Consider the following 25,325-nt stretch of genomic DNA (forward strand, 5'->3'; position numbering starts at 1 on the left):
TTAGATACTGTTTGGTATATTTGACAGAGAATACACCGAAAAACAGAAAGTGTAGCAGTGTTTGTTTACATCCGGGGCCACACGGGCAAGAGAGATACTCCAGATTTTTGTTGAAACCCAACGGGAAACAGAGTGAATATTTAATGCTCCCATCCCTAAGTCGGAAAAGCAAACTCCTGTTCCATCTTCCAAGGTTTTTTCTAAGATATACCTGTGGCATATTGTTAGTCCTGCCAGGTGGCGCCAGGAGAGGGGTATATCTAATGATTGTCGATTTGTGGAGCTCCATCTTTTTGCGTTCTATCCAGTACAAATTATACAATGCCCCTCTCACGGACTTGTGTGTTATACCTTCAATTGTTAGAGGGGAGAAGAATGTATGCTCCAACTCCACACTTGCTAGACTTTTCTTTACTGCCTCAAGCCAAGGTATATAATTAGCCCTATCACACTTTAGGCAGTCCATAATTATTTCTTGTGTTAGAGAGGCTGCAGGATTCCGCCATATCTTTAACCAAAATAGTGCCGGCCGTGACTAATAAAATCCTCCACATAAAAAACGTTCAATTCCTTATGACATATGTAGGTGGGTGCCGAAATAAACACCCCTAATACCTTTCTACAGAATCTATTTTCTTCAATTTGTATGCTACTGCAGTTTGTGTACCCCCACACCTCTGCGCCATAGGTTGTCGTTGGTAGGCATTGGGTTCTATAGATCTGTAGTAATGGTATTACGACCTCAGCTCGTTTCGGCTGTCGGAAGCTAATTATAGAATTTATGGCTTTACCGAGTTTATTGTTCCCATGTACTACATGAGGCTGCCACGATCCTGAGTCTTAATAAATCAGGCCCAGGTAGGGGAAGTGCTAGTGCATTTTAAGAGCCCTTTCCAGGCCACAATTTGCTGTATATGATGCTTTTTAGGCCCACAAGACATTATATATGATTTAGTAAAGTTAGTGCACAAATCAAGATCAGCCATAAAAGAAACAAAACCCGTTATTAACCCCTTCGCTGCGGCGGCTATTCCGCCGCAGCGCTAAAGGGGCGAGGCGGCCGCGCGGCGGCCGCATGCTGGTGACAGAACCGCTCCGTCACCAGCCGCGGTTGAGCTGTGCTGGTGATGGAGCGGTTCCGTCATGACCCGCCCCGCTCATTAAAACTGCCGTGCAGGAGCGAAATGAGCGCCGCGCAGTCGCGGCGGCCGGGCCATGACGGAACCGCTCCGTCATCAGCACAGCCCAACTGTAGCTGATGACGGAGGTGTTCCGTCATCAGCAGGGGAGTGGTTAAAGTGGGGAGTGCTTTTGGCATGCGGCCCATAAGGACCGCATTGTCCGCATATAAAAGTGCGGGAAGTAATTTGCCATTAATGCTAGGAACGTCACTAGTTAGTTTAGACAGGGAGTTACTCAATTCATTTATATACAGAATAAAAAGTAGAGGAGCTAAAACACAGCCTTGTCTAACCCCCCATAGCGATTAAAATGTCCCCGGAGACCTCGCCTTCATTATTTATACTGACCCGTGCTTTCAAGTCTCTATGCAAATGGGCCAGAAAATGTACAAGAGCTTTGTCCAACCCGTGGTTTAAAAGAATCTCCCATAATCGTGAACGGTTAACAAAATCAAAGGCCAAACTCAAATCCATAAAACCCAGGTACAACTGGACCTTTTTGGCGATGGTGTATTTGCCCAATATGAGATTTTAGTTCAGACACTGTTCCACGGTTCCCACATTAAATGGTCTCTGGGGCGGTCTATAGAAAAATCCCAGGGGTAACGAGGTTATTGCCGTTGAGGGGCTAAAATGGGTGTTGTTACTTCTCAATATGTGTTTCACAAGGGATGGATGCCTAAAATGCATGACTATACACACTCCATGGATGTTCTTAACCGAGGGGCCAACCCATCCCACCCATCGTACCATTAAGATATCGTTGGGGATCTCCATCCCCACCTCTTTATACCTCGACAACCAATCAATACACTTATTTCTCAGCTGAACCCAGGACTCACTTTGCTCCTCTTTCAAAGGGGGTACTCCACCAAAATTAAAACATATGGGCAGGCTTCAGGGGGCAAATGAAGGACGGGCTCAGACTGTTTTTTTGATCGTGTAACATCAGTTAGCCTATTGACTATGTCACCATTAGCAGGTTTTGCGGAAGCCGGTAGGGATCTTCCAGATGGAGCTCCCACCGGCAAACTCGGGGGACCAGAAGGCCTGTCTCCCGCAGGCGGCACAGTCTGCGTCGGTGTGCCCGCAGCAGAGCCTGGGGTAACACACGGCATAGGCTGATTGGTTCCTATGTCACTTTTTCCGCTTGCGTTCTTAATACCCAGTGTACGGCAGTCATCCCTTCCCCTAACAATATCCCTGTTGACAGCCTCCATATCTTTCAAAAACCTATCACCCCTTATCTGATCAAGGATGACAGCACCTTTCCTTTTACCATCTTCTTTTTTTAGCAGGCTTTCTAACCTATCAAGACATTGAAAAATAAGATTAAACTGTTTATCCATTAGACTTTTCAGTTGTTTAAAAGTTGAATCCACTATGGTATCAATTAGATTCCCGTTTATCTTACTGTTTATACCATTTTCAACAATTGACTCAGTCTGTGTATAAATGGAGTTAGGCCCTGCTCCCATTGTAATTGGGTCTATGATGTTATCGTCTGGTTATACAGTCTCAGTGTCTTTTGCCCCACTTGAAGTAGTCTTTTTTCGAGCCCACATACTCTGCGGAGTTGGTTGGCCTTTATTACGGAGGATTTTATAGGGCCTCTCTTCCTTTTCTCCCCAGCAGTCTTAGCATTGAAGGCCAAGCTACAAATATCAGTAGTATCCTTTGGGTCTTGCTGGGAGTCAGTAATAATGATTGTGTCGCTATCAGCAAGCGAAGCAGTAGTTGATTAGGCTAACTGAGCAGTTTTTAAGATTGTAACTACAGGTGAAAGCGGCAAGGTATTAGTGCAATCGCCATTTTCACAAGTGGTCTGGGGATCTAAATACGATGATGAAAGTCCCATTAACATTCTTCTCTCCGTGTATGCTATTTCGTTTGTAACCATATTGAAAGCATTCTCCAGCATGCTTTCAAATGAGGGAGGGATAACAGAAGAAATCTTGGGAACCTGTGTGGTTGTGTTAACAATACTTTTCCCCATTTTAGATTTTCTCTCACCTTGCTCACAGCATAGAAGGGTGGCCCGCCCGACCACTGTCGACCACGGACTGCCATAGACTGTCCCGCCCTTGTCCCGGGCTTCTCCCGGCGCCGCCCGTGTGCGTCCCGCGGGGCGGGAGGAGCTTGTTGGTCTTAATGCGCCTCCGGGCGCGTGTATGCCGTCACGCCTGCTGCGCCGGCCCCTGGGCTGCTGGGAGTTGTAGTTTTACCCCGACTGCCGTTCCCCTTATGGCGCGAGGCGGGAGATATCGCTGCCATTGCCCTCACGGCGTGGAACAGGAGCACAGGTAAGCGTGGTGAGCCGTTTCCCTCACGGCATTGGAAGGAGTGCCACAGAGTCCCCCATCTGTAAAGTCATATCTGTGCTGGTGGAAGAGCTTCTTCTCTGAGACTGTCAGTGGAATACTCCACTCTTTCCCACCCTCGTATCCCTTCACCTTATCACATTTTAGGTCGAGCATTCTAGACCTCTTGCATATACTTTAGTATATACTTTAGTATATACTTATATGTGTATGTCTTTAGAGAGGGTGATGAGTGTGTTAGGCATTACATCTTAGTGTCCTTAGGCTCAATCCTTTTTGTATGAATAGAATCAAAGGAGTCCGTTCTTTATAGAAAAATTGCTCTTTATTTGTGAGGACAAGGACGTAGACAGCCGACACGTGTTTCGCCCCTGTGGCGAATTGCGCCAGGGCTTTCTCAAGGCTATTTACAATTTTATGTATTCTGTATGCTTCGTCATTCTTTGCACAGTAAGTTTCCACATTTGGTCCGGTTTGTAAATATGAACCGTCCGTAGATGCAACCAAATGTCAGTCTTCCGTTGTTGATCTTTTAGCGGATGTCATTTGCTCATAATTCTAACACTTCCGGGATCCAACCAATCCAACGGGATCTCCGTGACCTCATTCAGCATTCCCTCTCAAAACTCTATCACTGCTGCCTTACACCCCCTGCATGCCTCAGACATTTCTTGAGATACAGACCCGTCAGTGCATGTCATTAAAAATCCAAGTTCTGTCTCTCACGGAGGTGCCTCGAAGAAAAACCAACTGGGTTAAGGACTTTGCCTGTTTGGATCTGTTCACATGAGGTCTATTCTTGGCCCGGCCTGCTTCTTGTGTTCTCAACCATCTCCTGCTGCTTCATATGTTGAGCCTATTTCTTGATCGTGTAGCTCTATTACTCCCTATGCCTAGCTCATTTGTCCGTTACCTCATCCTTTCCTGTATACGGTTTCCCTCCAATTGGATCCATCCCCCAGTTCCTTTAAAATTTGAAGAGCGTTTTGGAATACAGTTCATTCTGCAATAACTCCACCTCTACCCTTGATCTCATCTATCACCTTAAAACTCAAGTTCTGTGATTAACTGAACCTTAAATTAAACACCGATACGTTATATAACTGTACAGCAGAAAGCTCACATCTCACATCATGTACTCCTTTGACCATGGCATGGCATGGAGCAGCTATTCTGTTTCAACCTTCCTGGATTCTCAAGTGTATCTCACTTCCTCTTTTTGTCATTTCCACTTTTGAGTTCCATCTTGTTTAGACAATGGATTGCCTTCCTTGACTTTTCTCTGGCTTTTGGAATCTCCTTGATACTTTTCTTACTCTGATCCCTCAGCTTTCCTTCTAACTGTTTTGGGGGGGGGGCTTAAATTTCCATATATTCATACTAATATTTCCTTACTTCCTCTTCTTACTTCCTCTCTTATCATCTGTTGGGATATCCCATGCATGATAAACGAGTGAGTACCTCTACCCTGAGTGACACAATTGCATATAAAACTGGTACCTTGACCTTTTTTTGGCCCAGCTGCCACACTAATACAGCGGGCGCTCTAAGGCCTAGATCTTTCCATTGTAAAGTCAGATTTAGACATTTTCTATGACCTGGAGTGGCACACCAAGCATTACCTCTGCAACTATTTGGTACTACCATCCATGTCCTGGATTGGTCACACACAGAGGTGGTGTCAGCATACCAATTTTTGGACAAAGTCCTGAGCAGACCCTGTTCTATTTCAGGAGCAGTGCAGCCTACCAGCCCAACATATGTAAAATTCAGCTGAGATGCAACACTCTAACCCTAGTGTTGACATTATGTGTGTGAGACGAGTACAGTTTTGCATGGTGGATGTGTGACATAGGTATGCTGGTGCCGCTACGTCCATGAGTGCTTTCCAGGATTGTGAGGACTTTCTTGCCGACTTTGGGCTGTTTAGAGGAAGCGGTGGGGTCGAGTGTGAGGACCCGCTGCGCTATGTCTTACCTGCTGGCTGTTCGTTAATCGCCGTGGAAGCACTGCACATCTTGTCGAACTCCATCTCCCAGAAGGCTCTGGGGGTGCCCGCACCTGGGCCGGGGCTTGTCAACGCCCCCAGCACCGGTGGACCTTTAAAAACTTGCCGCACCTGCTACAGCGGGTGCTGCTACGTCCACGAGTGCTTACCAGGATTGTGAGGACTTTTTTGCCGACTTTGGGCTGTTTAGAGGAAGCGCGGGGGTCAAGCGTGAGGACCCGCTGCACTAGGTCTTACCTGCTGGCTGTTCGTTAATCGCTGCAGAAGCACTGCACATCTTGTCAAACTCCATCTCCCAGAAAGCTCTAGGGCTGCCCGCACCAGGGCCGGGGCTTGTCACCGCCCCCAACACCGGTCTACAAACAATACTGGTCATTCCGCTACGCGGGAGCGTCCCGGGAGAAGCCTGGGACAAGGGCGGGACCTTTTTTGCCGTTAGTGGCCGTGTCAGGCCGGGCTGGGCCACCCCTCTTGGCTCTTTGCATTTGCAACCTGGGCATTTATTATCTGTTATTTTAAATCAGGGGTTTTGTTTGTCTATCAGCAGCGGTCAAAAGCTCTAAAGCTACTCATCAATTATTGCGCTGTAAGTGTTGTTTACTAGTGTTTCGTGCTGTGCTCTAAACTGTGTGGCAATTACTGATAACTGTTGCTTGTATAGTTTTTGTATTCATATCTTTTACCCAGATACCATAAGGATAAAGAATGGGGAGGCGCAACCCCGTAATGCCCGTCCCTGTTCCAGTCTCAAAGCAAAAAGAGGTTGTGAAACCCCAGCTCCCTAGCCTAACAGCTATAGATCGTATGCTCCAATAAACAATTGGGGTGGTGGTTAATGCCTTTCGCTTCCTGTTGGCTCTGTGCCCCCCTTACTCCCTGCCAATGTATCAATGTTCTCTTCTAATTCTCATGACTCGATATTGGCACTGTCCTCTTTTGCTCTTCCAGGTGGTGGTTATCCCCCGATGTCACAGGATACAACCCCTATAATGGTTAACTCATCCCCAGAGATTCCCCCTCTTCTGCAAGATTATCGCTGACCCCTCCCATTTTTCAAGACCAGGCCACTGCTGATCTTCCATCTCAGGTTGTGGCTTTTAATGATATTGGGTGTTGCAATACGCCAGCTAACACCAACTCAGTCTCCGATTTGCAGTCTAGTGTAAGTAGTGTTAGCTCTAATGTAACAACTAGAGGGCAGATGGCTAGGCGTAAGTCCAAGCACGCCGACAAAGAATGCCCAATTGCAAGAAGTTGTAAGGGGTTAGTGGAGGGGACTAAGCAAAAGAAAGCGCGCACCAGACATTGCACAATAAAGGATAGGAACACTAAGAGCAGTATAGCTAGGGATGTTCCTGTTGTTATTGAGGACCCAGGCCTATCACTTGATGTATGTCCCTGGGAAAGAATAGAGATTCCCCCGGATAAATCTCCTAATACCCAGGAAAGTAATGATCTGACAGTGGCAATACCATCTTGCCGAATAATACCAACTTAAAAATAATGTGCTCCCCCAATGCTGAGAGGGATATGCCCCTTATTGCCCATTTTAAGCATATCCTGAAGTCTTTCATCTAGCCAGTGACTGAGAGGCTAAAATTGCTAACAGCAAGATTAGATCGCTTTTAGCAGGGAACCTTGGATAACTTCTTTAATGTTAAGGCCCTAATTAAGTTACATTCTAAAAATAGCCCTGTAATAGATGCACAGAAACAAACGCCATCGGTAGCCCCTGCCGAAGCGGGCAAATGCGCATCCTCAAACCTGCATGGCCCCTCAGGGACCCCGAGAGGAACTAATTTCCCGGTGAGAACCGCGCCAATGAGTAAAGCCCCAGCGATAGCCACAAAACCAAATAAGGCTAGTAACCCAACAGATCAATCTTTGACTAAAGGGGATAAGGGGGTTCGTGATAATGTGCCTATACAGGTCCAGAAGGGCAAACATAATTGCAGCAATATTGAGAGGCAAAATAATGATCCATCTCTAAATCTTGACTTAGCTCATAGTAGGGAAATTAACCCTCCACGCATTAATCTGCCTCCAGCTTGTACGCCCTATGTAGCTGTATTGGTAGGAGTCCCCTGTCTTAAGCAGGGAAAAACGGAATCAAACACTGAACTTAAGAATAAAACTGCATTCTGGCTAAACAATAACAGGCCCCTTCCGAGGGACTTAGATGGCCAGGTTATTCTTGTTAGACGAGTCAGCTGGGTGGGAAGAAGGACCAAGGTTATTCTAGGGGATTGCATCCTACTTAACTTTAAGGACATCAGAGTGGCAAGGTTCATTTGTAGCCAACAGAACATACATGGTGAAGGCGGAATCAGCACATGTGACCTGGGTTACTTTTACGCACGGCCATTAAGCTGGCACCAGAGACAGGGTAATGGTAACCAATTGTGGGGAGGGCAAGTTGGTAACTTCAAATTCTACCCAAACCCTGCTGTTGATAGAGGTGATAACTATCACGGAAGCAATTTCGGGTACTGACGTAGAGACAACTTGCCTCCGAATCCCTTTTCAGCCCCTGATGATAACAGAAGGCCCAATGGGTGCAGGTCCTTAACTACTTCTCCCGGGATCTCTCCTAAACCCCCTAATCTAGTACCACCAGAGATAATTTACAGAGGGATAGACTTGAGTTAGCATCCCGAGTGGAGGCAGCTAGTTATTGTATAACAAATGTGGGGGAACGTGCTAATAACTCCCTCTCCAGATTTGGCTCATCGTATCGTAACGATATACTTATTTCCCCCCAGGGACTCCCATCTCCCAAGTAGCTACATCTGCCCAGCAGAGCAAGGCTTCTCCATTGCATGCTCTCTTGCCACTACCTATGGCAACTGATTCTGGAGGTGAATTATCAACACTGCATACTGATCACTCTATTTGCTCACAGGATATAGTGGTGGCTGATAGGCCTAATGTGAGGCTCATGAGCTGGAATATTGCAGGTATTGCCAAGAAAATAGACCTTCCAGATTGGAATACACTATTTGCATTTTCCAGGAAACATGGAGTCTGAAACCTAACCATAAGGTTGGCTACTCAACATATTTCTTACCTGCAGTTTTGCCACCAACGGGGAGGGGTCGGCCCCCTGGGGGGCTTCTCATATGGGTGAGCATTTCCCTGGGCTGCAACATCATCCAAAATCATAGTAACTCCCCAGACATTCTTAGGATCCTCCTAAGAGGCCCAGGCAGCGGGAGTTCTCTTGACATATTTAATATATATGCCAGGGGTACCAAAGGTGGTTCCTTATCCCCCACAGTAGCACTGCTGGAAAAAGCTCTTGGTGATTGCTGTGATGGTACACAAGTATTGATCGCTGGGGACTTTAACACTTTCGATGCTCATGACGAGCTCAGTGTTGATACGAAAAAAACAGCAGTTGAGCTGTGCTGATGACGAGCTGAGCTCGTCATGAAACTATAGTACTCAAGGATTTTCAGCACAGGAGGGGAAAAGTCACAGCAGCCAATGTGTTAATTGTACATTTGAGCCCCTTGTGGCAGAAGACATCCTAGATGTTACTGAGGACGATTCCAGGAGGGGTATACCAACATTAGCGATCTAACCAATAAAAAGATGGACACAGACGGCGATCCAGTTGAATGCTATGACCCTGGAGTTCAGTTTACGAGCACTAAATGGTAGAACTGCATCAGACCCCGTGGGTGCCCACACGTACAATAGGCCGAATCACACGTCCAGGATTGACTACATTCTCCTTGACATAACCCTTTGGCAATTTGTTCAGAATATGGTAATAATACCTACTGTAGACAGGGACCACAATTTGCTGTCTTTAACCCATAGCTCAGCTTCACCATGTAAAGTAAAGTCCACATCAAAAATCTTTCCATCTAACTGTGGAAGGCGCCTTAAATGGTGCAAAGTCGTCCTAGATGAAGCAAAAGTCCAGGCTATAGGAACATTATTGGAAGCCTCGCAAAGCGAGATGGAGACGTTCCTCTTAGAACATTCTGACCACTCCAGAGTTACGTCACTGTTTCAGGAAACCATAAACTCGATAGGAAACCTATTCCTGGCACAAGTACAAGGGGACAGGGCTATAGGGCTTCAGAGGCCCAAGGTGAAGCAGGGATGGTACACACCTAAATGCAGACAGAAGAAGTCTGCTCTAATTAAGGCTGTCAAGGCGAAGTTACAACCCCTAATCCAGCAAGCCAGGAAAGAGTATAATTGGGTGGTAGCAAATGCCAAAAAGGAGTGGGAGGACACATACAGGCAAACACTAAGAGAGGCCAGTGCTGGGCGGGACGCAGGCCGCTTTTGAAGCGCTATAAGGGCAAGGAATAGGCCCGATAGTGAAATCATTACTTGTAATATTACTCGTCAGGCCTGGTTTAACCATTTTTCTAGCCTGTATTCTTGCCAGCCAGGAGCTGTTACTATTTCCGCTCCTTGTAGCCCCCTAATACTTTCTGGAGAAAATACTGTATTCCCATTTACAGCCAAGGAGGTTGAATATGTAATTAGCTGTATTGTGCCCCAAAAGGCAGCTGGCCCTGATGGTATCCCTGGGGACCTGCTCCGCTCCAATCTGCCGAAATGGGGGAGACTTATTCATACCTTACTTATTGCAATTGATAAAGGCGCCGCCATCCCTGAATCTTGGAAGGGGGCTGAGGTTGTCCCTATTTTTAAAAAGGGCCAGAGGGAGGACCCCACTAACTACCGCCCAATAAGCTTACTAGACTCTACCCAGAAGGTTGTGGGAAAGATGGTACTCGAGAGAATCCTACAATGGGCTAAAGATAACGAGGTTCTCTCTGATTATCAAGCGGGTTTTAGGGCTGGCACCGGCACAATAGAGCAGGCTATTGTTAATTTATTGGAAAGTGGTTGTTATAGGCAAAGGCAGTCTTTATCTTGCATTTATCGACCTAAAGACTGCCTTTGACCTTGTGCCCAGAGGACATCTATGGGGAGTGTTGTCAGATATTCTAGTGAGTATACATGAAGGTAACTTCGCGCAAATGAGGTGGGGCATTGAGGGGCCGAAAACCAACAGGATACTGGTGGGGAGAGGGGTCCGCCAGGGATGTGTTCTTGCTCCAACGCTCTTTTCACTATATGTGAACGGGGTTGTTGAGCATCTACTCGAAAAGACATCGGACGCATCAACCCTGGCGGGGGAGCGAATCCCTACCCTCTTATTCGCCCATGATACGCTCCTAATATCTAAGACCCCGGTGGGCCTTCAAGGCCTCCTAGACAATTTTCAGGCCTTTTGTATCCAACGCGGCCTAGTAATAAACACAGACAAGACCAAGTACTTGGTGCTAAATGCCCGGAAAAAACTTGGGCGACCCCTGTACTAAACCATGTATCCCTGGAGAGGGTCACTGTATTTGATTATCTAGGTATCCGTATTTCGGATACCATGCAGTGGACCCCACATCTTTGAAAATGTTGCTAAATCACAAGAGGGTTACGGGGGAGCTCTTTAAAGAGCAGCGATCCTCTACGACCAGACCCATCGCCCGTTATCGACATTTACAAGGCAAAGGGTGTTAGTTCTGCCCTGTACGGTGCTGAACTTTGGGGCACTTCTAACATAGACTTATTGACAAGGTCTGAAAATAAGTTCTTAAGGGGCATTATGTCACTTCCCCAGAGTATCCCAATGATGCCCCTGTTGTTTGACCTAGGTTGCCAACCCATCAATGATTTGGCAAAACTCCGGCTGTTGCTTCTGTGGGCCAGGCTGTGGCGAGTCCCAGAACTTGCCAAGTATGCGAAGGGGCTAGCGGAAGTAATGTCAATGGTGGATGGCAAAAAATAAAATGGCTTAAAGATGTTAAACTTCTTCTTGGTAAGCTAGGTCTCAGCGAAGCTTGGGATAGCCGGTCTTCTCCTCCGAAAGCGACTATAAAGACCCTTTATTGGAAATGGGCCCCCACTAGAAACTGACCCAACCCTCTACAGGCTAACGGAAGAGTTCCTAAGACATAAGGATGTACCATCCCGGGAACTTTACCTAGATATTGTAGGGAAATCTTATGATAGGGCTCTATACTTTAGGTTCAGGGTAGGGGCTCTTCCAGTGCGCGCCTTAACTGCTCACTGGAAGCCCCCATCCCAAACAATTCCCATTTGCCCCTTTTGTCAAACTAGCATAGAGACTGTATCACACATCCTGTTTGTCGGTCCGGCCCATGCATGCCCAAGGCAAACGTGGCTTGAACCTATATGTCGGGCTATGGGCACTAGGCATTCGAGTGAGGCACTCCGTATCTTAACATCGGACACTCGGCCATTGTATGTTTGTGGTTTTTCTAAATCTTTATCGTGGACATGGTCCATTAGAGACAAAAGGCTAGCCTTAAATGTGTAATCTGTTTTTAAATGAATGGTCAACTTTTAATTCCCAAATTTTTAATCTTGTTTTTATTCTCTTTACTATTTAAAATTTTTTAAAAAATGTTTGGATCTAATGGTTCACCAAAATGTGTTCTTGTTTAAATGTTTTTATATCAATGTGATGCTTTTATGATATGACATATCGAAATAAAGCCTTTGAACTTGAACTTGAACATAGGTATGCTGGGACAAGTAGAATCCAATTTTGGGTGTTGCTGCTTTAGTTTGGTACAAGTAGGAGGGTGGAGGCAACTTTTCCCAGAGATTGAAAGTGTATTGCCTGCATTCCTGCGGCTGGAGAGTGAAGAACCAGACTATGAAGTGAAGGAGATAGAATTAGGATTACCTTGCGAAATTTTATGAGGACATTTTATCCAAGAATTGTAGATTAGTCGTCCATAGGAATGCTCTATTTTGTTAATGGTAGGGAAGAGGGAGAGACTCAGCAGATTATGTTGTTCTAGCCATGATCTGCCTTTCTGTCTTTCCCTGAGTGCCACTCCTCATTGTGCCCATGCCTTGGAACTCCTTCTGGGACCCAGGATTATCACTACCTGCTGTTACAACCCTCAGCTTGAAAAAAAAACAATTTGTCACTATAGACATATGAAATAGAACCACCTCATACTGGTTGCAGGATCCAGGATCTAAGTCAGTGGATCCGCATCCCGTCAGGAGAATGAATAACTAAGCAGACCAAAACCATCCCATTTTCCCAGTTCCAAGTTCTTGACCCAGGAGGGGAGTGTTCTGTAAGATTCTCGAAGAGCTGCTGTATGAACAGAATTGCAATACATCGATTCTCCCAGAGGTAAGGGACATTACCTGCAGTCTGCCTACCAAGCTGATGAGAGTATGGAATTGCAGAGAGCCTAGAAGCTGGCAGGCCTGCTCAGCGAGGGAAGGATTGTGTTTGACCCAGTCATGTCCCCAGTGTGTGTAACACACAGTTTCCATTTAATGTACATTCTCTTCAACATGAATCCAATATACTCGGCTCTAAAGTGTTCTGTTTTAATGACGTTTGCAGTGCTAAGCATCTGTTTGTAGTGCCTAAAATACCATGTAAGTCTGTGTTCGTTTCAGCTTCTTCAGCCTTCTTGGGTCCTAGTTCTGGACCACTCCAGGACCTGGTTAGTTTGGAGCTTCATTTTTAGAAGACTTGGTCCCTGTTGACTTGGCTCCTGTCATTTCGAGCTAGGGAGCGACTGTAATGGCTGGATTTTCTGAGTAGGTGGGATCAGCCCCTAGGGGCCCCTCCAACCCAGCCAGAACGTACTCACCTTCCCTCCTCAGGACTAACTATCCAGGCACCTGGTACCTACCTGAGGATGGGGAACTCGCAATATACAAGCTCATATTATTAAAAACACCACTAAATCTATAGGGATACTAAGAATACTCACTGATTACTAGGGATATCCATACCCTACACCACACTTATTCACATCAGTTGGTCTCGCGGCCACTCAGACCCAGACCGATCTACCCTAGGGCAGATATTGCGCACAATCCGGTGCGACTACACATGGGCCTGCAGAACCCAATGCTCCCTTTTCCAAACGATCAACAATCCTGTCGATCTCCACGCTAGTTCAACCTCCCAGCGCTCTCACTTATTCAAGCCACAATCTTGTGGGTATCCACACTGGTCTCCCACCCAGTGTTCTCACTAACGCCGCATATCAACGACGACCACATTCCTATGAACACCTATACATATATATATATTGGGAAGTCTCTTCACTAAGGATCTACTACTACAATAATATTATGGGATAGCCGAATTACTTAGTGTCAACAATTCCCTAGCTCAAGGGCTCCCTGTTCTCCCTATTCATTCAGACTTACCGGATCAGGGGCAACATCTGTTCTGGCTATAACATCTGACTAGGAGGAAAAAGGTTACCTATGCTTTGGAACAGAAGACGCTGTTTACAGAATTATGGGAGGGTGTGGTCCCGTAGTTGCAGGTCTCCTCTCTCCCTCACTATTACTTACCTGATCAGGGGTAGCATCTGTTCAAACAGTAATACTACTAGAAAAGGGGATTACCCTCACTGCATGGGATACACACTATGTGATTGAGTTATTTAACTTTATCATAAAAGAACTCAGGCATACTAATTCACTAATTAATGGGGTCATTTATTATTAGTACAATATAAACCTTTACACAGAACTGACAAAGACTATAGGTAGAACACACCGCTGAAAGAGAAAAGATTAACCATAACAGGAACACTCCGCTGAAAGGGAAAAGATTAGCAATGCAAAAGCCTAGGGAATAAAGATAAGATTAAGATGTACGTGTGATTGGTTCAGACTACCTCACCTATTAGAAGGAAGATTTCTCTCTGCCTCTGGTGGGATTAGGGCTCTCTCTCTGCCTCTGGTGGGATTAGGGCTCTCTCTGTCTCTCCCTCCTTCACCACATCACCACGCCTCTGGTCCAATTGCTCCAGCTGACAGCCTTCTTTGATGCTCTCTGCACTGCTTTCTCTCTCCTCATCTTCAGCAATCGTCTGCCTTCTTTCTCCATTTAAGAACTGCACTCTATTCTGCAGCTCCAGCAGACATCCTCTCTCTCTCTGCAAGCTGTTCTGTGCTCCAAGCTGTTCTGAGCACCACGCTGCACTGCACTCCAAACTGAACTGAACTGCACACAAGCTGGAATGAACACTCCTCCTCTCCTGTAGCTCACTAATATGGAAGCTTGTCCTTTCATGGAAAGTTACGGCCAGTAACCTGCCGCCCACCAAATTCTTGTACCTCCCCGTACCAAGGACACGTTCCCAGCTGGCCAGCCTGAAGTTGTGTCTTCGGAGTGGGGAAAAATACATTCCTTCGATAAGGGCCAGCCTGAACCGGTTCTCTCCAAGCGAACAACAGCCTTAACTATAAACTTTGCCTTTGCCCTGAAAAGCCTCTCAGCTTCATCAAGATGGAGTCCCTCTATCTCTAGGCCTGTAGGCCTGAAAGGGGTGAAATGCTCCTTAGCTCTGTCAGAATACCTACATAAACCATACCAATGTGTCTAATATGTCAAAGCCAATAGGCAATAGACAGGTTAAAGTCAAGAATAAAGGCATATTAAGCAGCTATCCTCTTCTAGATCTGGAAAAAAGGGCTTAAAAGGGCCAACACAGGCTAAGAATACCTATACTAGATGCGAGCAAGATTAATGATCTATATCACTGCTAAATAAAGCCAAAAACTCTGCCATTACATTGCACCCCTAGATCCTTATCTTGCGAGCATCAATAAACAACAACAACCATCTAAACAAACATCAACATAATCTATCAACAAATCAAAACCTAAAAAACTTCCTAAAAACAATGACAACTCAAGGAAATTCCACCTGAAACTCAATTGTAGGGAATACAAACCTAAAAACAAATCAAAGCACCCTTGATCTGAGATTCAATCAATCAATCAGTGACACTTATAAAGCGCGCTACATACCCGTGGGGTCTCAAGGCGCTGGGGGGGGGGGAGCCGCTACTGCTCGAACAGCCAGGTCTTCAGCTTCTTCCTGAAGGAGAGGTGGTCTTGGGTCAGGCGCAGGTCGGTCGGGAGGGAGTTCCAGGTCTTGGCGGCCAGGTGGGAGAAGGACCTTCCTCCTGTAGTCGCTCTTCGGATGCGGGGGACGGCGGCGAGGGCGTGGTTGGCTGATCGGAGGTGGCGTTTGGGAGCGTAGAAGTTGACTCGGCTGTTGAGGTAGCTCGGGCCTTGGTCGTGTAGGGCTTTGTGTGCGTGGGTGAGGAGGCGGAAGGTGATTCTTTTGTTGACGGGGAGCCAGTGAAGGTCTCGCAGATGTCCGGAGATGTGGCTGGTTCGTGGGATGTCGAGGATGAGTCTGGCTGAGGCGTTCTGGATCCGCTGGAGTCTCTTCTGGAGCTTGGCGGTGGTCCCGGCGTAGAGGGCGTTGCCGTAGTCCAGTCGGCTGGTGACGAGGGCCTGGGTGACGGTCTTCCTGGTCTCGGTGGGGATCCACCAGAAGATCTTCCGTAGCATGCGTAGGATGTTGAAGCATGCCGAGGAGACGTTGTTGACTTGCCTGGTCATGGAGAGGGAGGAGTCCAGGATGAAGCCCAGGTTGCGTGCATGGTCTGTCGGTTTGGGTGCGGTGCCCAGGGCGGGAGGCCACCAGGAGTCGTCCCAGGCGGAGGGAGAGGAGCCCAGGATGAGGACCTCCGTCTTGTCTGAGTTCAGTTTCAGGCGGCTGGTCGTCATCCACTCGGCTACCTCTTTCATCCCTTCGTGCAGGTTGGCTCTGGCGGCGGCGGGGTCGTTGGTCAGGGAGAGGATCAGCTGGGTGTCGTCGGCGTAGGAGATTATGCTGAGGTTGTGTTTGCGTACGATGGCCGCGAGGGGGCTCATGTAGACGTTGAAGAGGGTGGGGCTCAGAGATGATCCTTGGGGGACGCCGCAGATGACTTCGGTGGCCTCTGACTTGTACGGTGGTAGGCGGACTCTCTGTGTTCTCCCGTCGAGGAAGGAGGTGATCCACTCCAGCGCCTTGTCCTGGATTCCGACGTTGCTGAGGCGCCGTACTAGGGTGCGGTGGCAGACCGTGTCGAATGCCGCGGAGAGGTCTAGGAGGATGAGGGCCGCTGTTTCTCCATTGTCCATCAGGGCTCGGATGTCGTCGGTGGCGGCGATGAGGGCGGTCTCGGTGCTGTGGTTGGCTCGGAAGCCGGACTGTGAGGGGTCGAGGGATCCGTTCGTCTCGAGGAAAGCGGCCATCTGCTTGTTGACGGTCTTCTCGATGACTTTGGCTGGAAACGGGAGGAGCGAGATGGGGCGGTAATTCTTGAGGTCGGTGGGGTCCGCTGTTGGTTTCTTGAGTAGGGCGCTGAGTTCGGCGTGTTTCCAGCTCTCGGGGAAGATGGTGGTGTCGAGGGATGTGTTGATGATGTCTCGCAGGTGGGGTGCGATGACAGCGTCGGCTTTGTTGAAGACGTGGTGAGGGCAGGGGTCGGTCGGTGATCCGGAGTGGATGGAATTCATCGTGCGGATGGTGTCTTCGGTGCTGATCGGGGTCCAGGCGTGGAGGGTGGTGGTGGGGGGTGGTTGTTCGGTCATGGTGTGCGTTGGTTGGTTGTTGAAGCTGTTGTGTATGTCCGTGATCTTGTTGTGGAAGTATGAAGCCAGGGAGTTGCAGAGGTCTTGCGATGGGGTGATGTCGTTGTTTCCTGCGCTGGGGTTGGAAAGCTCTTTGACGATGTTGAAGAGTTCCTTGCAGTTGTGTGCGTTGTTGTCCAACCGGTCCTTGAATGCTGTTTTCTTGGCGGCGCGGATCAGCTGGTGGTGTTTCCGGGTGGCAAGTTTGAAGGAGGTCCTGTTGTCCGGTGTCGGTTCCCTTCTCCAGACTTTCTCGAGGGCTCGGCAGTTCTTCTTGGAGCTCTTGAGTTCGTCGGTGAACCATGGGGCTTTCTTGCTGCCGGGTCTGCTGGGCGGGGTCCTCAGTGGGGCGAGTTCGTCCGCGCAGTTGCTGATCCACTTCGTGAGGTTGTTGGCGGCCTGGCTGGGGTTCGCTGAGCTGGCAGGAGGGTGCTGGCTCAGGGAGGTGGCGAGCTGGTCTGCTGTGATCTTGTTCCAGCTTCTGCGGGCGGTCTGTTGCTGGTGGTGGTGGGTCGTTGTTTTCTTGAAGGTGAAGTGGACGCAGCTGTGGTCCGTCCATTGAAGCTCTGTGGTGTGGCTGAAGTTGATGTCCTTGCTGGATGAGAAGACAGCGTCGAGTGTGTGTCCGGCGAGGTGGGTGGGGGTGGACACCAGTTGCTTGAGTCCCAGGTTGGTGAGGTTGTCGAGCAGGGTGCTGGTGTTGCGGTCGTTGTTGTTCTCCAGATGGAAGTTGAGGTCTCCCAGGAGGATGTAGTCAGCGGAGGGGAGGGCATGTGGGCTGACGAAGTCGGCGATGTCCTCGCTGAATTGTGTGCGTGGTCCAGGGGGTCGGTAGATCAGGGTGCCTCTGAGGGTGGTGTTCGGGTTGGATTGGATCTGATAACAACAGAAACTAACCAAAGCATCTTCAAACTAAATGTGCCTCAACTTCCAATGATAACTGGTGAAATCTAGTGATGTAGGGACTTATGTGTTGAATGAAAACAGCAAGGGGCCTAAATGGGGCCTACTTCGGACAACTTAAGCCTAAATGAGGCCTACCTACTATTGTCAACTTAAGAATTAAATGTGCTTCAACTCCTAATGAGAAAACAACAAAGGGCCTAAATGAGCCCTACCTACTATAGGCAACTTAAGAACTAATGATGACTCATGAAATCTATTGGTGTAGGGGCTTGTTTGTGGGATGAAAATAACAATGGGCCTAAATGAGGCCTACCTACTGACATTTGTCAATTTAAAGTGAAATCTGAGAAGTACTGTTTCAAGGTCTGGGCAAACATTAATACATAATCATACTAAAAGACACACCACCCAGAACAATCCAAAGTTTAAGGTAACCACCCTTTGATCAATCAAGGTGAAAATGTAAGAACAGTAAAAAAAAACAACCCCATTTCTACAAGATAGCTGGTGTAACATCAAGCTTAGAACATCCATTTTACATCATACTGTGGAACACATGTGTGCACCACCATTCAAAAAAAAGTCCTTCATTGGCAAAAACTGTTTTGAAGAAAACAGAAAAACTATAATAGGTGACATGTTTTTTGCTTTAAAAGTGGGGCCTGCTTATCCAAGGGATTATGCATCAAAATACATGTATAATTCTGTCCCAAATAAAACATGTTTGTGTTTTTTTTTTTTTAAAGTGGGGCCTGCTCGTAGTGATGTCAACAAAAAATGCAGGCCAAGGAATTATGTAACTCAGTCCAAATTCTTCAGTGTAGGCCACCACCCTGCATCCTCGGTATCCGGACACTTCCTCCGATGCGGCCATCCATCACCCTTCCGGTCTGGTCTGGTCTGGTCTGGTCTGGTCTGATCTGATTCCATCATCCAAAAATAATAAACTAAAATAAAAACATGAAAGTAAAAAGCTAAAACAAGAAAAGGAAGTGGAAGGGGGACGGACCCACGCAGAACCACAACCACAGCAATCCTAGGAACAAGAGAACAAGTATCATTAATCTTGCAAAATAAAATTTTCCATTTAAAAAGCACCCCGGGTGCCTTTCATTATTGAAAAGAAAATATCCTAATTAATTAAAAACATTCAAAATTTAACTTTTAATAATATTTCGCAGGGCCTAACATACCCTAATCCTCCCTAAGCCAGCCCCTCCCTTCAGAGCAGGAGCCAGTCTACAGTGCGAAGCTACTTTGGATTACCGCCAAATGAAGAGCCTCTCTAAGCCAGCCCCTCCCTTAAATAAACAAGCCATCCGCGGAAGAAAATTGGATTGTAGCCAATCATAACGAACAGGGACGTGATCGAAACCTGCAGAATGAAGGAAAAAAAAACTCGTCTGCACAAACCAGCTGGTCTGCCAAGGTCGACAAACAAAGTACTTGCCTGTTCCCAGGCCTGAGTGTGCCAACCAACGAAAGCTAGCATTTGAAAAAAAAAACAATTCCGTTACAGTGTACTGCCAATTAAAAGCTCCAATTTCTAAAAAGACTTTTGTCTAACTAATTCAGCTAAAGGCAAGACATTTAAAATATGGGCACTTATTTAGAAAGGGGCAACTCAGTTTTGCACACAAGATTATACATTCTGCATTTGGGAAAAAAAACGAATTAACATGGTCCATTGTCAGCTGCTGAAAGAGAAATAATTTGTAAAACAACATAAAATGCAGATACATTTCAACATTGTATTTAATTTAAACAGGGGCATTATATCATTTTACATTACAGTGTAATTTAACATGCAGGCCATTCAAGCCAGCGTAATAAAAGGGCCACATTCATGCACTAAGAAACAACTAATTATTTTCTAACTGAGTTGGTGAATTTATTAAAAAAAGGTTTTGCTGACACATTTATAAAAGAATACATTTTAATTTACATTTGGGAAAATAATAATGTTACATTTTAACATTTTTTTTCAACGGCGCATGGTTGCCTTCCACTAATTAAAAGCACATGTTACCACGCACTGTCGGGCAAGATTGATTATTCTCAACCTGTGAGCCTTGCAACCAGCACATTCCTGTCTAGATGGAAACCCTCAAAGAAATAATTAATGAAAACAGCTCCGTAGCATGCATTCTAACGGGCCATCTTTTTAACATTTCACACATTTTAAAAGAACACAGCTCTCTCCGTAATCCGACTGGTTGATTTATAACCACATCAGTTCCAAGGCAAACCCACACAAACTCGTAGACGCATTTCAAAAAGAATGTGAAATGAACAAAACCCTTTGCAAAGCACAAGATGTTACCTTCCCGTCAAGAGGTTGACAAAGCACATAGGCAGACCAAGGAACCAAAAAAAGTCAAAATCAAACCATCAAATAATCCACTGACTTTTATAGTCAGGTCAGATAACCATGCATGTTGACAGCATGTAAAAAATAAAGACTGCCATCTCAACTCAAGATATTAACCCTTTGGCAGCTCAAGCAGAATCATTTCCCAACGACTGCAGATACATGGGAAAGTCATGAGCACATTTCATCACGTTCACAGCTAACACGTACACATATTTTCAAAAACGTTATCCCCAAGCACCCGAGAGAGATCCAGCTCTCTCCTGCCAAACGTAATGATAACATGCCCTGTCCAAGCCATGACCACATGGCGCTATTCACAAGCCATATTTACAAGACAAGCCTTTCACAAACAACATTTCCAAGGCGCAATGCACAAGGAACACAGCAGATTAACATAAGAACATGCACCTCACAAACCACATTAAAATGGCGCTATTCACAAGCCATATTTACAAGACAGTAAACAAACTCAAAAAACGACACGCTTTTCACAAGGAATATATCCAAAGCACCATTCACAAGCAACACAGCAGATCAACATGAGAACATGCACCTCATAAGCCACAATAATATGGCGCTATTCACAAGTCATATTTACAAGGAGCTATATTCAAAGAACTCCACAGATCATATTACAATGAACACATTTCACATTGCACAGCATAAGCAGATGCAGCAAGCAATTTAATGGGCAATTTAAAAGCACTTTTTACACACATTTATACAATTGGACCATCACAAAGATGTAACTGGCTTCCTCATGTAATGCCATCCTTCAACTCTGACAGTTTAAACACCAAGATGAAAACCATTCCTTCCACCCTGAATAAACCAAATGCCATGATGTAATGCAATCTCCTCACGCTGCAACTGTTCAAGCCCATAGGTCTAACAGGCTACATAAACTGCAACATTACGCCAGATGGAACCAGCGTTCAGGGCACTCCCTCAGAACACATGGGAAACTCTCTAAGCACATGGCCAGATCACACAGGATAGGTAAACCGTTCGACTACGCCAGATGTTATGGCGTTCATGGCACTCACTCACAACACATGGGAACCTCTCTAAGCACATGGCAAGGTCACAAAGGTTTCGTAAACTGTTCGTAGACGCCAGATGTAATGGCTGGATTTTCTGAGTAGGTGGGATCAGCCCCTAGGGGCCCCTCCAACCCAGCCAGAACGTACTCACCTTCCCTCCTCAGGACTAACTATCCAGGCACCTGGTACCTACCTGAGGATGGGGAACTCGCAATATACAAGCTCATATTATTAAAAACACCACTAAATCTATAGGGATACTAAGAATACTCACTGATTACTAGGGATATCCATACCCTACACCACACTTATTCACATCAGTTGGTCTCGCGGCCACTCAGACCCAGACCGATCTACCCTAGGGCAGATATTGCGCACAATCCGGTGCGACTACACATGGGCCTGCAGAACCCAATGCTCCCTTTTCCAAACGATCAACAATCCTGTCGATCTCCACGCTAGTTCAACCTCCCAGCGCTCTCACTTATTCAAGCCACAATCTTGTGGGTATCCACACTGGTCTCCCACCCAGTGTTCTCACTAACGCCGCATATCAACGACGACCACATTCCTATGAACACCTATACATATATATATATTGGGAAGTCTCTTCACTAAGGATCTACTACTACAATAATATTATGGGATAGCCGAATTACTTAGTGTCAACAATTCCCTAGCTCAAGGGCTCCCTGTTCTCCCTATTCATTCAGACTTACCGGATCAGGGGCAACATCTGTTCTGGCTATAACATCTGACTAGGAGGAAAAAGGTTACCTATGCTTTGGAACAGAAGATGCTGTTTACAGAATTATGGGAGGGTGTGGTCCCTTAGTTGCAGGTCTCCTCTCTCCCTCACTATTACTTACCTGATCAGGGGTAGCATCTGTTCAAACAGTAATACTACTAGAAAAGGGGATTACCCTCACTGCATGGGATACACACTATGTGATTGAGTTATTTAACTTTATCATAAAAGAACTCAGGCATACTAATTCACTAATTAATGGGGTCATTTATTATTAGTACAATATAAACCTTTACACAGAACTGACAAAGACTATAGGTAGAACACACCGCTGAAAGAGAAAAGATTAAACATAACAGGAACACTCCGCTGAAAGGGAAAAGATTAGCAATGCAAAAGCCTAGGGAATAAAGATAAGATTAAGATGTAAGTGTGATTGGTTCAGACTACCTCACCTATTAGAAGGAAGATTTCTCTCTGCCTCTGGTGGGATTAGGGCTCTCTCTCTGCCTCTGGTGGGATTAGGGCTCTCTCTGTCTCTCCCTCTTTCACCACATCACCACGCCTCTGGTCCAATTGCTCCAGCTGACAGCCTTCTTTGATGCTCTCTGCACTGCTTTCTCTCTCCTCATCTTCAGCAATCGTCTGCCTTCTTTCTCCATTTAAGAACTGCACTCTATTCTGCAGCTCCAGCAGACATCCTCTCTCTCTCTGCAAGCTGTTCTGTGCTCCAAGCTGTTCTGAGCACCACGCTGCACTGCACTCCAAACTGAACTGAACTGCACACAAGCTGGAATGAACACTCCTCCTCTCCTGTAGCTCACTAATATGGAAGCTTGTCCTTTCATGGAAAGTTACGGCCAGTAACCTGCCGCCCACCAAATTCTTGTACCTCCCCGTACCAAGGACACGTTCCCAGCTGGCCAGCCTGAAGTTGTGTCTTCGGAGTGGGGAAAAATACATTCCTTCGATAAGGGCCAGCCTGAACCGGTTCTCTCCAAGCGAACAACAGCCTTAACTATAAACTTTGCCTTTGCCCTGAAAAGCCTCTCAGCTTCATCAAGATGGAGTCCCTCTAGCTCTAGGCCTGTAGGCCTGAAAGGGGTGAAATGCTCCTTAGCTCTGTCAGAATACCTACATAAACCATACCAATGTGTCTAATATGTCAAAGCCAATAGGCAATAGACAGGTTAAAGTCAAGAATAAAGGCATATTAAGCAGCTATCCTCTTCTAGATCTGGAAAAAAGGGCTTAAAAGGGCCAACACAGGCTAAGAATACCTATACTAGATGCGAGCAAGATTAATGATCTATATCACTGCTAAATAAAGCCAAAAACTCTGCCATTACAGCGACCCAGTGCAGATTCCTGGCAACATACAAGAAACAGCATAAAAGTGGCTCAATATATTGAATCTTAAACACTTCAAACCCCTGCTTTCACTGAATCCCAAGACATCTGGATTCATCTTGAACACTAACCTTATCTACAAACAATACATTGCAAAAAACACAAAGATTGACAGCCCTCTTGGAGGAACATGGCGGCAGCAGGCTAGCTGCCGCGGTACTCCGCTCTGAGCCCCAGCAGAGCGCTACACTTTTTGCAACCACGAGAGTGAGAGCGGAGTGTCCTGCTTACCTGATGCGACTCCGCTGCTCCGTTGCTCCGCTGCTCCATTACTTCCTTAGGCTCCGCTTATTGATTTTCGGGAGCCTTTTCATAAAACTTTCTAAATTTGCCTAATATGGCTGGACCGGACCGCGTCCTGCGGTCTTTTCTCTCTGTCCATGTGCCTGGAGAGGGGCGTGCACCAGCTTGCTCCAGAGGCTCCGGAGGCTATCCCGGTAACTCAGCTGCCCCGTCCGACATCGCCGTGTCCGGTGTTGAGGCTGTGGCATCAGGCTGCCCTGGAGCTCCGCCGAGGGAGATGCTTGCGGTGTCTTTACAAGGATTTTCGCGGGCTCACGACGCAGAAGGGATCTCCAGCTGAGGACACAACACCTGCAGTCACGGCGGCAGCAGACACAGCACCCTCAGCGTTATCTTCAAAGGAGGTGAAGGGGAAGCTAGGAGGGAGGGGTCCAGCTAGAGGTAAGCTATTCCAGTCTTCTGGAGCAGGGCTGCCTGACTTGGAATTGGGTTCTGGCACGGAGCAGGAGGATACAGTATAACAACCACCTCACCAGCAAACTCCACCAGTAACCCAAGTTTGTACTCAACTGGAACCCCCTCCAAACTACAGTCGCCGATAGCGAGCAGGGGTCGTAGGGGCTGTAGAGGCAATAGAGTCAACCAAGTCCAAGTCCAAAGCAAGGGGGGTAAACTCACTAAGAGGAAGGAGGATAGGAGTGGGCCTTCCGTTTTGGGGGTACAGACTCCACCAAGGCTGGAATCTGGGATAACGACCCAGGGTTGTGCTGAGGGGGGGAACGAGCTGACTAAAACTACTAAAACCGCCTCTAAAATATCTTCTAAGTCACCCTCTAAAACCTCGTCATATCTCTCTACTGAGGTAAAAGCCAAACACGCGCTAAAAAATCTTAAAAATTAGCTAAGTCAGTTCTTGACTCCAGCTCTAGGATAACGCCATCTCTGCGCTCCTATTTCAAGGTTATTCCTCAGGTGTTAGACTTGTCTCAGAACTATCCTCCTCTAGTGCTAACCCTTCCAAGTCTATCCATGAGTACGTCTCAATCAGACTGTTTGATTGATTCCATACCTGTTAACATGGAGAAGGTTTGCAATGAACCCCAACCTGGGGTGGGGGGGACACCCTCTGGTCTTGCGCAAACTGTTATGTCTTCCTTGAATACTATTCCACCTATAAAACCCTTGGTAGAACCAAATATCAGTGTAAGTGGCTCCACGGGGGCTCCCCTTTGGAGCCCAGTACTCCACCAGGGCAAGAGATAGCGAATTCCGGCACTTCAAGTAGTTCCGCTGAAGCAGATGAGCACAGCGATGATATATGCAACGGACTAGTCACGGACCGTGAGCCAGACCTGGGTCCCTCAAACCTAGAGGGTTACTCAAATCAAAATACCCAGCAGCTGACTACTTCCAACTCATCTTCCACCTGCGATACCTTTTCCAACCCTTCTATCTCCACTGCTAGTATGCCTCCAGATCGCTCTGTGTCTTCATTAATGCTTATGATCTCCAACCTCTCAGCCGACATCAAACGGGGGTTTGAAGAGTCGACAATAATTCAAAGA

At 46.8% G+C, this 25,325-nt stretch overlaps 1 protein-coding gene across 4 annotated transcripts in view; it reads left to right on the forward strand.

Moving 5' to 3' along the window:
- Window positions 1-25,325, forward strand: part of LOC147717648 (E3 ubiquitin-protein ligase TRIM39-like) — a 356,587-nt gene that overhangs the window by 306,048 nt on the left and 25,214 nt on the right. Inside the window, exon 6 of one of the 4 annotated variants that reach the window (XM_086920543.1) lies at window positions 15,810-15,839. The exons of 1 other annotated variant lie outside the window; for it this stretch is intronic. In XM_086920543.1, the coding sequence (XP_086776669.1) occupies window positions 15,810-15,839 (30 nt within the window). The remainder of the gene's footprint in view (window positions 1-15,809; window positions 15,840-25,325) is intronic. 2 more of the 4 variants (XM_086920540.1, XM_086920542.1) reach the window with 2 other exon arrangements.

Source organism: Lissotriton vulgaris, chromosome 5, assembly GCF_964263255.1.
Source record: "Lissotriton vulgaris chromosome 5, aLisVul1.2, whole genome shotgun sequence".
NCBI classification, from domain to species: domain Eukaryota; kingdom Metazoa; phylum Chordata; class Amphibia; order Caudata; family Salamandridae; genus Lissotriton; species Lissotriton vulgaris.